The sequence below is a fragment of the Artemia sp. Qi Xiang Cuo genome, chromosome 15 (genome assembly GCF_049724085.1).
Source record: "Artemia sp. Qi Xiang Cuo chromosome 15, ASM4972408v1, whole genome shotgun sequence".
NCBI lineage: Eukaryota > Metazoa > Arthropoda > Branchiopoda > Anostraca > Artemiidae > Artemia > Artemia sp. Qi Xiang Cuo.
Window position 1 is genome coordinate 61,265,047 of NC_142808.1, and position 15,879 is coordinate 61,280,925.

At 36.5% G+C, this 15,879-nt stretch overlaps 2 protein-coding genes across 3 annotated transcripts in view; one reads left to right on the forward strand and one right to left on the reverse strand.

Moving 5' to 3' along the window:
* LOC148943950 (uncharacterized) overlaps positions 1-15,879 on the forward strand; it is a 628,351-nt gene that overhangs the window by 146,434 nt on the left and 466,038 nt on the right. The window lies entirely within an intron of this gene.
* Positions 1-15,879, reverse strand: part of LOC148943953 (uncharacterized) — a 34,691-nt gene that overhangs the window by 13,192 nt on the left and 5,620 nt on the right. The window contains exon 2 of the mRNA XM_089101672.1: positions 506-585. Within this exon, the coding sequence (XP_088957798.1) occupies positions 506-575 (70 nt within the window). The 5' untranslated portion in view covers positions 576-585. The remainder of the gene's footprint in view (positions 1-505; positions 586-15,879) is intronic.

A 15,879-nucleotide genomic window follows, 5' to 3' on the forward strand; every position in this document is an offset into this window, starting at 1 on the left:
ATCACCAAAAGAGAATAACAGGAAACAAACAAATATCAAGCAATATTATGAAAAAAAGATTATAGATAATTTGATTTTAAACAGATATTTATTATACAAGACAGAAACTAGTCCCTGAGTTGTGACTGCCTCAAAAAATGATTTCTGAAATTCAGTTCTTTTCCTGAAACAGGACAAAGAGAGGAAAGTGAACTGTTTTCCTGAATTCAAAAGAAGAGAGACTGAACTACAAAGAGTGAGAGGAAATATACCAACCTGAAGACTTGTTGTCTCCCCAAACTGGAAAAATTATGGCTAATAGAATAGACTTTTGTTTTGCAAAATAGCCCTTTCATTGCCCCCAACTCTTAAGGACTAGATTCAAGCTTTTGTATTGTCTATGTTATTTCTTTTTATTATTTTTATTGGGGAGAACCTTATAAGCAAGAGAAACAAAGAAAAAATATTTACTAAAGCAAAGCAGCTCTATTTTATTTTGTTACCAAAATTGAATAGGATAACTTACCATTTTTAACAAGAGAAGTCTCAGGAATGGTGATAGGTTCAGCCATATTTGGAATTTCAGACAACTCCATAATGTTATCTCTGAAATAAATTAATGCCACTTACAAAACATGCCATACTATCAACAACAATTCGAATTGGCACTCCAGTTTTACATTTTTTCTACAAAAGCTGCACATTTTTCTGTATTCACTGCAATAAAATTTAAATTGGTATTTTGTTCTTTTATTCACAGCTTTCTGAAAATTTTCTTTTATTTTTTTTAGGGTCTTTAATTTTGTTGGAATAATGCATATACCACATGATATTTTTAAACAGCTTAAAGGAGTTTAATGGCAAGGTTTCCACTCACCTAGCATTTACAATATTAACCAGAACTATTAAAAGCTCAGGAATTTTGGTGTATTAGAAAAGTGACACTTTAGATACAATCAGAATTAAATTCTAAACTAGGGCCCAGGAACTTATTTTGTACCTGGTTCAACTCCTTCATGAATAAAAATACCCAGAAATAGGGTGTTTCTTTTTGTCTTCCTGTTCCTACAAAATAAGGCTATGAAGGTTTAAATTCGCAAAGTTTTATTTGATTTTGAATAAAATTTGGTACTAGTTAATTATCCAGAACACTCATGAATTTCGTTATGAAAGATCAAAGAATAAAAAATAGTTTAGCTGCCTATATTTGGGGACAATTAGCTAAGGCTCAGTGAAAAACTACACTGTAGATATATTTTAATTAAATATTTAATATAATGAGTTGGTATTTGGTTAGGTCATGTTATATTAGAATAAAAAATAGTTAAAAAGAATAAAAAATAAAATATAAAAAATTACAGGGGGAACTGAAAAAAAGAGGGAGGGGCAAGCAAATGAGTGCAAGAACCTGGGCAGTACCATAAGCTAATAAACAAAAAAGAGAGGAAAAAAAAGAAATTATTGAGACATTTTATTAATTTTTTCTGTAATGAAGGGGACAAAAGTTCTTTCGTATCTGGAAGTAACGCAGCGAATGGGGGACAAAGCAGGTATGGGCTCAGAAACATCTCGAGGCGGCCGTAATCTGGATAGGGAGTGACGTTTGGGGAAAATACTTGCTGCCCGAGGGTTTGTTATGGCATTTTTTGCAAAACGGAGGCACAACAAAACCCTCCTTTGCTCCAGGGTTTTCAGACTAGCTTTTTTTTAGGAGCAAAGTATGGCACCTTGCCTTCTTTGAAAATTATTTGCAAAGCCCTTTTTTGAATTGATTCGATTATTTCCGATTCTTCGCGAGAGATACCAGGGTGCCAAACTGGACAAGCATATTCTAGATGCGGGCGGACAAAAGACGTGTAAATTCTTAAGGAGTTTCTGAAGCAAGTTTCAACAACCGTTAGGTTATCAACAAATTTCCATCAGTCAGGAAATTCCTTTGCGAGGCTTTTGATCATTACTAAAAAAAAGAGGGGACCTAGGAAAGTACCTTGGGGTATGCCATTATGGACAGGGAGAATCACGGATGCGTGTTTTTTTGTTTTTTTGTATTTTTTCCAGGGGCGATTGTATCGACCCAGTAATCCTAGAATATCGTGGGAGGGCTCATTCGAACGGAAATTAAAAGTCTAGTGCCCTTTTTAATTGACCAAAAATGGAGGGCAACTAGGCCCCCTCCCACGCTCATTTTTTCTCCTAAGTCACCCCATCAAAATTTTGAGATAGCCATTTTGTTCAGCATGGTCGAAAAATTTTATAACTATGTTCTTGAGGATGTCTTAATCCCCCCCAGTGCCCGAGGAAATGGCTGCAAGTTATGAACTTTGCCCAATGTTTACATATAGTATTGGTTATTGGGAGGTATACAGACGTTTTCAGGGGATTTTTTTCTGGTAGTGGAGGGGGGGGGGAATCGGGAGTTACGTGGGAGGATCTTCTTTCCATGGAGGGTTTTCATGAAGGGATGGACATTGCTATGAAAGGGGCGCCGGATTTCCCAGCATTATTTAAAAAAACGATCAGAAATTAAATTAAAAAAAAAAACAAGTTTTCAACTGAAAACTTAAAACGAACAGAAACTATTATGTATGTTATTAGGTTCGCACTCTATTCAATACCTCGCTCTTTACGCTAAAATTTTTTTTTAATACTTTCATAAAGCTATTTATTCTAATTAACGGCCTTTGTGATTAAGAGCTAATGTAATATTTGTCCTTTGGATATCCTCTTTCCTCTTATTAGTGCCTTCGGTGATTTCTTGTATAAGCCCTTGTCTTTCCTGTTTAACAAGATTACAGAGTCTGGGCAAATTCCAACAATTTGGAAATATGGTTTCATAACCCCTTTGAAAAAGAAAAACGGAAAGCCTGGTTTTGAAGGCGTCCGGCCTATAACTCTTACTCCTATTTTCTCGAAACTTTATGAAGGATTACTTGCAGATTGGCTAAAGGAAAAAATCCTACCTCTTACCTAAAATCCACCTCTACTTCCCATTACCTCGTTTCTCTTATTGATCACATCGGGAAAACCCTTGAAAAGCCTAAGTCCTGGCTAAATTTAATTTCCATTGACCTTCAGAAGGCATTTGACCTTGTTAACCACAATATTTTAATTGATAAACTTGTCAACGAGTTCAATATTGATCCCTTACTGGTGAAATTAGTTGCCTTCTTCTTAACAAATAGATTGCAAGTTGTCAAATACCAAAATCATTATTCAAATCCTCTCCTTGTCCACAATGGCATAACCCAAGGTACTTCCCTAGGTCCCCTCCTTTTTTCAGTAATGATCAACAGCCTCGCAAAGGAATTTCCTGACTGATGGAAATTTGTTGATAACCTAACGGTTGTTTAAACTTGCTTCAGAAATTTAATAAGCGACCCTATGAGTATCCTTAATGAAATTGGAGACAAGGCCTTAGACTTAGACATGACAATAAACCCCTCTAAGTCCATGATAATGCCCATTTGTTTCCTCAAATCCCCGGCCTATTTTCTTAATCCTATCCCTCCAGAATTTTCTGTGTCCTCGTTTAAACTACTTGGCGTCACAATTTCTTCAAATTTAAAGTGGGATATCCACGTTAAAGCAGCATCCATAGAGCTAATGTGTCTATCGCTCTTCTTAAGCTCCTAAATCAATTCAGCGTCCCCCGTTCCCACTCCTTAAGAATTTACACGTCTTTTGTCCGCCCGCATCTAGAATATGCTTGTCCAGTTTGGCACCCTGGTATCTCTCGCGAAGAATCGGAAAAAATCGAATCAATTGTCAAATTTGTCAAAAGCAGACAAGCACCCATGAGGGTGCTCATTGTCATACCCATAATCCATGCTTTCAAAAATTAGCATAAATCATGCAGCAATATCATTTGACTTATGACTATAATGTATAACAACATGCGCATGGGATAGAGGCTTCAGGCTTGACTCTCTTAAAGACTATATTATTAGGATTTTCTTCGAAATTTCCCCTCTTTTCATGTAACTCGCTTATTTTCCTTGTTATTTTCTGATTTGCCACCATATACTTATCGGACGGCAATGTTAGATTTTAAACATCCTAGACTATAATACTGTATTTCGGGCTAAACTTGAAAAAAACTTGGATACAGTACCCTAGACACAATTAGATATATTTTGCTTTTAACCCCAGCTTTTGGGGAGGGGGCACGTGAAGTGTAAACCTCCCTATAACGATGGGATGGGTGAATATTCTTATACAATGAAAATATTCAATAATAAATAACCTCACAAGTATTAAAGTAAATGGCTATTTGTATATGATAATTATGACCGATCTTAACAGTATGTGTTTGAAACCAAAGATGTAAATCTATAAAGATGGGCAGATAGGAAACGATTTATGGTACTCAATTTGTCTTGTGGCATTAAAGGGTTTCGGCCATCGACAATAAATCTGCTTTATTATAATTCATTTTGTCAGTCCTTAAAAGTGCTTTGGTGATTCGAATGTAGCTTATTAAGGAGAGTGAAGTAGCAAGTCAAAACCAAAATTGAAATCAGAAATAAACAGCCTTGCTCTAACCACCGCAGTTCTTTCATCAAACTGCATGACAAGTGTAGAGCAAAGCGGAGTTTTAGTGTTTTGGGGGACGTCGTTGAAATTATTCCTTGGGGAACTAGGCTATTTGAAATTTGAACATTTGAAAACGTCGCTATGTTCTATCAAAAGCAAATATAACTTACTGTGTAAAAAAAAAACCTACTCCCCTACTCTATAAAATGTTATCTGAAATAGGAACCTCTATAAAATGATATCTGAATTGGGAACCACTAGAAAATGTTATCTGAAATGGGAACCTCTATAAAATTTTATCTGAAAGAGGAACCTGTATAAAATGATATCGGAATTGAGAACCTCTATAAAATGTTATCTGAAATGGGAAACTCTGGAAAATATTATCTGAAATGGGAACCTCTAGAAAATGTTATCTGAAATGGGAACCTCTAGAAAATGTTATCTGAAATGGAAACCTCTATAAAAGGTTACCTGAAACGGAAACCTCTTGAAAATGTTATCTGAAATAGGAAACTCTATAAAAGGATATCTGAATTGGGAACCTCTATAAAAGGTTGTCTAAAATGGGAACCTCTAGAAAATATAAACTGAAGACGGAACCTCCAGAAAATGTTATCTGAAATGGGAACCTCTAGAAAATATTATCTGAAATGGAAACCTCTAAAAGGTTATCTGAAGCGGAAACCTCCAAAAAATGCTATCGGAAATGGGAGTCTCTATAAAATGTTATCTGAAGTAGGAACCTCTGTAAAAGGATGTCTGAATTGGAAACCCCTAGACAATTTTATCTGAAATAGGTACCTCTATAAAATGATATCATAATTGGGAACCTCTATAAAATGTTATCTAAAATGGGAACATCTAGAAAATATTATCTGAAATGGGAACCTCTAGATTATGTAATCTGAAATGAGAACCTCTAGAAAATGTTATCTGAAATGGAAACCTGTATAAAAGGTTAGCTGAAATGGAAACCTCTGAAAAATGTTATCTGAAATGGGAGCCTTTATAAAATGTTATCTGAAAAGGGAACCTCTAGAAAATTTTACCTGAAATGGAAACCTCCATAAAATGATGTCTGAAATGGGAACTTCTAGAAAATGTTATCTGAAATGGATACCTCTATAAAATGCTTATCTGAAATGGGAACCTCTAGAAAATTTTATCTGGAATGGGAACCTCTAGAAAATGTTATCTGAAATGGGATCCTCTAGAAAATGTTGTCTGAAACGGAAACCTCTATAAAAGGTTGTCTGAAACGGAAACCTCCTTCTATTTGATAAGCAGAGGTATATTTTATAGCTAACTAGTCTTCATGCCTGATAATATAATAGCCCTCCTACTGCAAAACATCCTTTCCTCCTTAATTAACTCCTTAATTGCACTGTGTACAGATACGTTCTTAAACTATCCTCATGAGATATAGCTTCACCTTATGCTTCACCTAGCTGCACGGTGTCATCTATACAACGTCAACATAGGTCAGAACCTATGTTGATTCATTTGACGCAGCAATGCCGCCAAAAAAGGAAACAAATAGTTACTATGTACCAAGGGCGGATCCAGGATTTTTTTTCGGAGGGGGGGGGGGTTACTACTTTTTGACTCAGTTTTCGACTAATTTTACTGATTTTTACCTAGGTTTTAATAATTTTCGACTTATTTTCGACTCGATCAAAAATTTCGGGGGGGGGGGGGTTCAAACCGGGTAACCCCCCCCCCCCCTTGGATACGGCCTTGCTATGTACCCTATCAGTTCTTTCGGCTCAATTTGTTTTTGCATTATTAATTGAACCTCGAATTCAATACTTTTGTCTTTTGTTGGAGGGGTAGGAGGGGGATGTAGACATTTTAAAATCCAGGGAACAGGTCAAGCAAATGAGAATAAATACAATTATAGATAACAGGAGCAAATCTAGGAATTTTGAGAAGGTGAATCCAAGTTCGATTCCACAGTCTGAATTCTGCTTATACTTTCTATGAAGGGGGGGGGGGAATTAAGTCGCAGAATCAAACCCCTCTACCAGTCCCTAAGAATGTTCTTGTGAGCATCCACAGACTCAACCCCACAAGTTGTATCTTAAACTTGAATCTTTCCCTTTCCCTAAAGCCATGCCAAAAGTGTCTTGATAGAAATATAACTCACCAATCCCTGGGTTTTCATCCTAGCCTTGTACTTTCTGTAGAACTTAGGTCTAACTCTATCAAATTCTCAAAAGCCTTTGTTGATTGAGAAAAACAACCCTTCCGTCTTATACCCTCCGAGGTCTCATAACAACCCCGTAATACGGTACATCCACATACCGAATTAAGATTAAAGGGGTCTATCTATGTTTCCAGCTATAAATAGGAGGGGAGGGGGGTGGGTCATTGTTTTGGGGGGTGGGTAGCTAAGATTCCTAAAAAAGTACTTTTTATTGGACAAAACGAAACTATCTGAGGCCTCGCTTCTTCTACCATTAATTAACATATAGCGACGTACCCTAATTCAATGTTGGAAAATACTTACATCGTCGTGGTATATACGAACAGACGTTCAACAGCCCAGAAAGATAGTTTTTTGTATTTATTTCGATGAGTTCCTAAAATTTCAATACAATCCGTTTGATGTTGCCTGTTATGCGGAAACGACCCATCCCCCCCAAAAGCTTAGTTTAATGTTTTACTTTGAACAAACTACTTTGTTAATGCATTACTTTGTTCAAAACTAACGTTACTGTTTTTTTTTTAATTAGTTCCAACGCTTCGACATTGCTTAATAGAATTAAATGCTGGGAGTTTATATCTTTGTTTATGTAAAATACCACACCAATACCACACTCTTTAGTCAATACCACACTCTTTGCGCTAAAGTTTAAATTTTTTTTGAATCACAAGCCCTACGGAAAAAATATAGCTTTTATATTTATGTTATTCTTATTAAATTACTTCCATATTTAAATGCATTAAATATACGTAATATACGTAATATACCATCCTTAATATACGTAAAAAATATAAAAATATAGAAGTTCGTTACGTAAGTTAATTCGTAAGTTACAAAAGTTCGAGAAAGCCATTTAGCCAAAAAAGTAAATTTAATATGCAAACTTTGTTTTAATTATTCGTGTACGGTGAGCCAAAAGAGTCAAAAGGATTGGAGGGCAACTAACCCCCACGCCCATTTTCCCCAAATGCATCTGATAAAAATTCTGAGATAGCCATTTTGTTAAAAATTGCTCAAAAGTCAGATAACAAAGACTCAGGTGTCGACACAGCCCAGGCGTTGTAAATTATGTCCTGGGGCATAATTTAAAAAATTTAAAAAAAATCTTAAAATAGTTCCCCAAACACCCATAACCAACCGGTATTCTTTCCCCCCCCCCCTCATTTTTCAAGAGTTCCCTAGAGCTCTTAATGCGGTAATAAGGATGTTTCGTCTGGAGTTGATTCCTCAGCTGCACCATTTTGCCGGAAAGGACAATCTTCAGGAATCTGTCATCCTTCATCCACACAACAGGCCCTAACGACCTCAACCTTTCTTTCATTATAGCCCTAGAAAGAGGTATTTAACCAAATTTTTCGTACAGCCTACGATTTGAAATACGGTCGGTCTGCCGGGTACCCAGAACAATTCGTAAACAATTTCTCTGAAAAAAATCTGGCAAATCTTCATTTGCTTTTCGGGGCGCCCATGCTTCAGAGCCATATTTGACCCGTTATTTCATCCTCAGTTATCTTAATCATAATTGGTTATTTGTTATTATTTTTCGTTTCAAGGCAACGCATACCACAAATCTGTAAGCATTTCGTTTTACTATAAATGGAGAACAGACTACATTATTAACCTCTTACGGATTATTATAAACGTCCTATTATTATTATTATTATTAACTATGAGCTTATATTAGTCCCTTTTTAAATAGATTATGAATATTTTAGGGGCTATTTTTTGGTTATCTGCCATTTTAGGGTGAAGGCAATAATGGAGATAATGGTGAAAGAGAACCCCCGTTATACATCTCGATCCACTTTTGAGACTTGTCAAACCTGAAATATATTCTTCCCACAGAGAACAGACGCCTGGAGGTTGCTTAATATCCAATTCTACTCCAAAAGGAGCGCCTTAGCTCCGCCTTCGAGTTCAACTGAGATAGACCTTCGCAATCGCCTCGATTGACCAAAACAAACCCAGTTGACGTTAGCATTCGCTTTGATTCAGACCAAATTAAATAATGAGTGATAGTGAGTTAGTGATTGGATTGTTGGACAATTTAGTCGAGGAAGATTATGATCGTGAGAGGCGTGACAGGCAATATAAAGCTCATTCGCGTCGCAGAATACTCTCAAGTGAGAGTAATAGCGATCAAACAAATGGCTCTCGGAGCCCTGAAATTAGTTCTAGAAACAAAAATCTTGCTCTCGGAGCCCCACAAAAATTCATGACACAAAGCGGAAGGCTTCTCCGGAAAAACACAAAGGTAAAAGATTAAAAGAAGACACGTCAAATGACGCTCTATTCAAAAAGATTTCTGAAGAACGTTCTGGTACCAAAGAGGGTCCCAAGATTCATAAGAAACTTGCCAAGTTGCAAATAGAGCTTTTTTTGAGCCTTTGGAAATAGTGAAGCTAAAAGAGTTATTTGAGCCTGCTAATACCGAAAAAATTGTTCCTCCAAAGGTGAATAGTGAAATTTGGGCTATTCTCTCATCACAGGCTAAACAGAGGGATGCTAAGGCCCTTCAAGTGCAGCGGACAATTGTTCACTCAACATTTTGTGTTTTAGAGGCAGCAAATGCGATTCTTGAGATAGAAAATGAGAATATTAAAGAAAAAGTTGTCAAAAACCTTACAGATGCAGATCACATGCTTGTCCTCACCAATTACGATCTAAGTTTAAAAAGAAGTCATGCAATGAAATTTGAATTGAGTCCAGATCCCACTGTAGCATCAGCTTTATGTGCCCCTGAAGTCAAAGTCACGGAGTATCTTTTTGGCAAAGATATTGCCAAAACAACGTCTAAAGCTAAATCCGTGGCGGATTTGAAAAAATCCTTTGGAAAACCAAAAAACGTGCAGGGGGGGGGGGGCCTACCGTTATCGCCGATGGCAGAACGAGGCCCCCCGTCCAAATTATCGCAGAAAGCAGGGCGAGGACCGTCAAGAGAGGTCCAAATTCCAGAAATTTCAGAATTTCCAGAAAAGGGATCGCAAAATACCTGGTATGTACTATTTATCATACCCCGACCTTGATTTTTATGATTTTGTTGTTAATTTCAATAGGCAGTCACAATATTTGGCTGATAACTTTAAAGCTGGGAGAATTAGTAAGTACATCTCAAAATGGCAGTCAATAACCAGTGATTTGAATATTTTGAATATTGTGGCCTCAGGCTATAAGATTGAATTTGAGAAAACACCACTAAAAGCTTTGAAAACAAAAAACAAAAGTTTTACGTTTGAAGAAATAGAGGCTATAAGAAAGGAAGTTGATATTTTATTGCATAAAGGTGTTATTGTTAAAGTACCCGAATTCAGAATAAACCGTTTTTACAGTCCCAAAGAAAGATGGGTCTACCTGGTTTATTCTTAACCTTAAAAATTTAAATGAAAACCTTAAATATTACCATTTTAAAATGGAAAGTGTTCATTCTGCGGTTCTTTTGTTGACAAAAAATTGTTATATGGCCTCTATTTACCTAGTCGATTTTTATTATTAATTCCCTGTTTATTTTTAAGATAAAATGTGGCTTTGTTTTGAAGTTGACCGTTGTTATTAGTTTACTTCAATGCCAAATGGCTTATCACCGGCCCCGAGGGTTCTTACGAAACTTATGAAACCTGTTATCTCTCTTCTTAGAAGAAAAGGGTATTTGTCTGTTATGTATTTAGACGACTCTCTCCTTCTGGGAAGGTCTTATTTAGAGTGTCAAAATAATGTCTATGAAACAGCGAAATTACTGTCAGAACTGGGGTTTCTGATCCACCAGGGAAAGTCAGTTCTCATTCCAAGCCAACAAATAGAATTCCTGGGCTTTTTGTTAGATTCGCGATCAATGCGTATTTTCCTGCCAGAAAGAAAAGTTAAAAAAGTTATACATTTGGTTTCAAAAATTCTTTGTCAAAAATTGACTACGATTCAAGAATTGGCTGAAACTCTTGCCTTTCTGGTTTCAACATTTCCAGCAGTAGAATTAGGGCCCTGATATGACCGAAAAGCGGAATCGTTGAAAACTCAAGCATTAAGGTACGCGAAGGGTAATTTTGCGGCAAGGATAATTTTAACATCCGATGTAAATTCAGAACTACAATGGTGGTTGGATATTGCCAATCATGCTTCTAAAGCAATTGAGTCTAGATCAATTGAAAAATATTTGTGTAGTGATGCGTCGAAACTAGGTTGGGCACTCGTGGATGAATATTCCATGAAAACGGCCATAGGTGAATGGTCCTCAGAAGAGAAGAGATTTGATATCAATGTCTTAGAAACGAAGGCTGTTTATCTGGGATTAAAATGTTTTGCCCATGATATTAAAGGCATGCATGTTCGGCTGCGTTCTGACAATAAAACCACAGTAGCTTATATAAATAAAATGGGAGGATCAAAATCTAAATTTTGTAATTATTTCGCAAATAAGGTCTGGTAGGTAGTACCGCAGGGCAAAGGATAGATGTCTGAAGAACATGTGCCTGGGGTCGCTGATATTGCGGATAAGGCATCACGAAAATTTGATAATGAAAAGGAATGGAAATTGGATTCTGAAATATTTACTATTTTGAATTTTTTGGTATGTCAGTCAATAGACATTGATTTGTTTACGACTAGATTAAATTTTCAGATTAAACCATTTGTTTCTTGGAAACCAGATCCAGAATGTTTTTTCGTAGATGCATTTGCAATGAATTGGAAGCATTATTTCTTTTATGCATTCCCCCCATTCAGTTTACTTCTGAGGACCCTTCAGAAGGTGAAAACAGATCAGGCCACTGGTATTTTGATCTTTTCGAATTGGACCACACAAGTATGGTATCCCTTACTATTAAAGCTTTTAATAGGAAGTCCAATATGTCTACCAAATGATAATTTTACTTTGTCTCTCCCACAGAAACCGACCTTGCACCATCCATTGTCCAAGACGTTACACCTAGCGGCTTGCGTCGTCTCCGGCAAGGGCTTAACCACCAAGGATATTCTCCCTCCACAGTCGATATTATCATGAATGGGTGGCGGGATTCAACTAAGCGCCAGTACAAAGTTTACATTGAAAAATGGATCGACTTTTGTGGAAGAAACACAATCCAGGCCTGGGAGGCAACTCTACCGGAAACTTTGACATTTCTTACGGAACTTTTTCACTCAGGTGTTGGATACAGTGCTATTAATACTGCGAGAAGTGCTTTATCGGCAATTCTACCAAGCCTTCAGTTAGGCAGTAATCACATCACCAAGAAGTTTATGAGAGGTGTCTTTAATAGAAGGTCTAGTCTACCCAAGATTTCAAGTATTTAGGATGTAAAATGTGCATTCGGTCTCTTTAGACTGCCAGCTTGGGATATCAAAAATCTTCAATTTAAAGACACTAACACAAAAAATTAGTAGTTTTATTAATTGTATCAGCTTGTGAAAAAGTTCAGTTTTTGGCCAGTTTATCACTTAGTAATATGATACATATTGACGATGGAAGTTTTGATTTTCAAATCATTGTGTTGTTAAAAACATCGAAACCGGGCAACCACAAATCAGTAGTTAAATTTCGACCTTTTCAAGAGTCGTCCCTGTGTCCGGCGACGCACCTAGCTAGGTATATTAGAATGACATAATATCCAAATAGACACGACGCACTTTTTCTTACATATCGTAAGCCTCATACTGCTGTGTCCAAGTCATCTATTTCTAGATGTATAAAAGAAGTTTTATTTCTTGCAGGTATAGATATCAGTGTCTATGGTGCTCATAGCACACGGTCTGCCTCAACGTCCCACCTTAAAGCAAGAGGAATTGATGTAGATCAAATCATAAAATATGTAGGCTGGACAAATGCCAAAACGTTTGCAAGGTTTTATAATAAACCAATTGAAAGTCGTCAGCAGTTATCTGTCTTTTGAATATATTCACTGTAATTCGTTATATTTGAAATATCTTCCTATAAATGCAATTTTGTACAACAGCCTCTTTTAATGAATAGGGCTATTATTCATCATTAGTGTTGGTATAGCTCATGCTGAACTTTAAAATGTCAGTTGAACTCGAGGGCGGAGCTAAGGCGCTCCTTTTGGAGTAGAATTGATAAATTAAACTGAAACCTACCAAGTTTGATGTTTGGTTTTAATTCTATTCCAAAGAAGGAGCACCAGCGTAGCTGAGAGTTCAACTGCCCTCCCAATGGCCCTTCCCGTTGAACTCTCAGCGTTTCATCATGAGCTTAACCAACACATATTATAATGACTTTAAAATACTGGGTTTGTTTTGGTCAATCAAGGCGATTGCGAAGGTCTATCTCAGTTGAACTCTCAGCTACGCTGGCGCTCCTTCTTTGGAGTAGAATTACAACCAAACTTCAAACTTGGTAAGTTTTCGTTTAATTTATCAATTATTTGGTGTCTGATATTGTAAGGTGTTTCAACTTAACCCGCCAAACTTGATACGAATTTTGACATTTGAAATCAGGGACGACATTTTTTACCAGTATCTGTTATAAAATGTCACAATTGGCCAAAATGAAGTAAATGCAGAAGCGCATATTAAGATTTTTTCTCTGACCTCTCATCATTTTACATTAGAATTTCGCTGGATTTACTAATGTTTGGTTCTTTGCAATAAGATATGTTTGCCAAAACATGTACTTCACTTTATTTAATTTTCTCCTGCAACCCTTTGTTATATCAATTTTCGAACTATCAACTAATTGTACCATATGAACTAGCTTCTAAGATTTGCTTTTTTTCTTTCTTTATCTCATATAGATTGTGAATATTCAGTGTTTACTCAATACTTAGCCTAAAGGGAACTTGCTGCTTATTTTCCCCGAAAATTACCGTCCAATTTTGCACATTATCATTCAAAATTGGATGTGTTATTGCACGATATGATCCAAACTGCCTTCAAAGAAGGTATAGGACATCCTTCGATGAGATAATTCGTTGGTAGAGGAGGGTCCGCAGTAGTGCCAATTGACGGAAATTCATGGTGGCCAAGGGTATTTTTTGGATAGAAAAAAGTAAGATCAAATATTCAAGCATTTTTCAATTCTATGGGAGGGGGGACTGCCCCCGCCCTCTGTTTTTACTTTCCTGGGGTACCGTTATGTAGCCATACACAATATATTTATATAAGTATAATAGAGTTGGCTATTGACAATTTTCGCCAAAATCTCTAAGTGTTAAAGCTACTTTGTTCTTGTGTTTGATAGCTGCATTGCAGTGACGGCTAGAATACACAAAATCTGAACAATATCTAAATTGAAAAGTAATAGTCAGCTGGAAGCCACTTGGATGTATGTTCAAGAGCATTCTCGATAAAACATGAAGCAACTGGACCTTTTGTAAAAACTCTTTATATACTGATTAATACGGGTAATGGCTAGGACACTATATGTATCAGATTCGGGAATTAGTTTTTCTATCAGGTTGTCTGGGGATAGACACACATAGTTCAAAAAATTTACTTGAAATACACCTGCGCAAAGGGGGAAGGGGTGTTCCCTAATCTGACCCGGGAAGATTACGGCCTGAGTGTAAGTAATTTTAACCGTCCTTGTAAATAAATAAATAGATAATATCTGAAAATTTTCATTTTGGATAAAAACAATATTGAAGTCTTTAAAAGCATAAAAAAACAAGCCGATTCAGACGAAAATAAAGATAAACGTTAAAACTAATCACGAACAGAAATTATTATAAATTTGAGGAATTAATGTCTTCCAGAAAAACCTTGATTCTGGGGGCCATAGCTCTATCCTCCCCCCCCCCCTTGTATATGTAAGCACATTAATATAGTTTTCAAATTTTATACAGCATATTTACAGTAAGCTCTCTAGAATCAAGATAAAAATGAGTATTAACTCTTTTGTATTTCCTGGAATACAACCTTTATTTTGTTTTCCATTTTGCCCGTCTACAAAGCTGAAATTAATATTGAAATTGATAACTCGTTTGACTCGGTATTGCATCCCCAAGTAACGAAAGAGCTTCTGAACCGTGGAGTATCCCCAGATTTAGTTAGGCTTATTCTTTACATGTGCCGCCACATGAAAGCCTTAATAAGGACTCCTACGAAAAATATTTTGACTAATGAACTACCAATAAGTTTTCAGGTTAAATAAACCTCGATTAGTTCACCCACAGAATACCTTTTTGGTCTTGTTGGCATTCCCAACAGCTTTAGAAGTAACAGTAGCAAAGTGCATTGAAATAATCGGAAACAGACTAACCCACATTCCCGCTAATGCAGAAATAAGTGGGAGGAGCTTTTTGTTCGCAACGAGAACGAAGACCAGAAATGATCTGCGATAAGCTTACTGGTATATTCTGTCATAACATCTTTAACGAACTGTCATAACATCGAAAATTTTAAAACTTTAGTTTTTTGGGGTTGAGGGGGGGAAAGGTACCTAGATTAGGTTACGCATTTAATATATGCTATGCTTTACTTCCACCACAGTAGACAGAATATACCAGTAAGCTTATCGCAGATCATTTCTGGTCTTCGTTCTCGTTGCGAACAAAAAGCTCCTCCCACTTATTTCTGCATTAGCGGGAATGCGGGTTAGTCTGTTTCCGATTATTTCAATGCACTTTGCTACTGTTACTTCTAAAGCTGTTGGGAATGCCAACAAGACCAAAAAGGTATTCTGTGGGTGAACTAATCGAGGTTTATTTAACCTGAAAACTTATTGGTAGTTCATTAGTCAAAATATTTTTCGTAGGAATCCTTATTAAAGCTTTCATGTGGTGGCAAATGTAAAGAATAAGCCTAACTAAATCTGGGGATACTCCACGGTTCAGAAGCTCTTTCGTTACTTGGGGATGCAATACCGAGTCAAACGCTTTACTAACATCTTGTTCCTCAAGAAATAGGGTCTCATTACACTCATCCCCATCAACCAATAAATTACATATGGATTTTAGAGCATGAAAACATCCAAGCTTGGGCAGGAATCCAAACTTGTAGGGAGGTAAAACTTATATGCATTCTTTACTACTATTACTACAGGTAGTACCGCTACTGTTACTTCTAAAGCTGTTGCTACTAGGACTTCTACTACTAGTAGTAGTAGAAATTCTTTGAAGCTAAGGCTGTTATTGTGAAACTTTAACGAGGTTTTGGGAAGAATACTAAACTGAATCAAAATACAGTATTTCCAGGTAGGCTATGTAAAGAGCGTA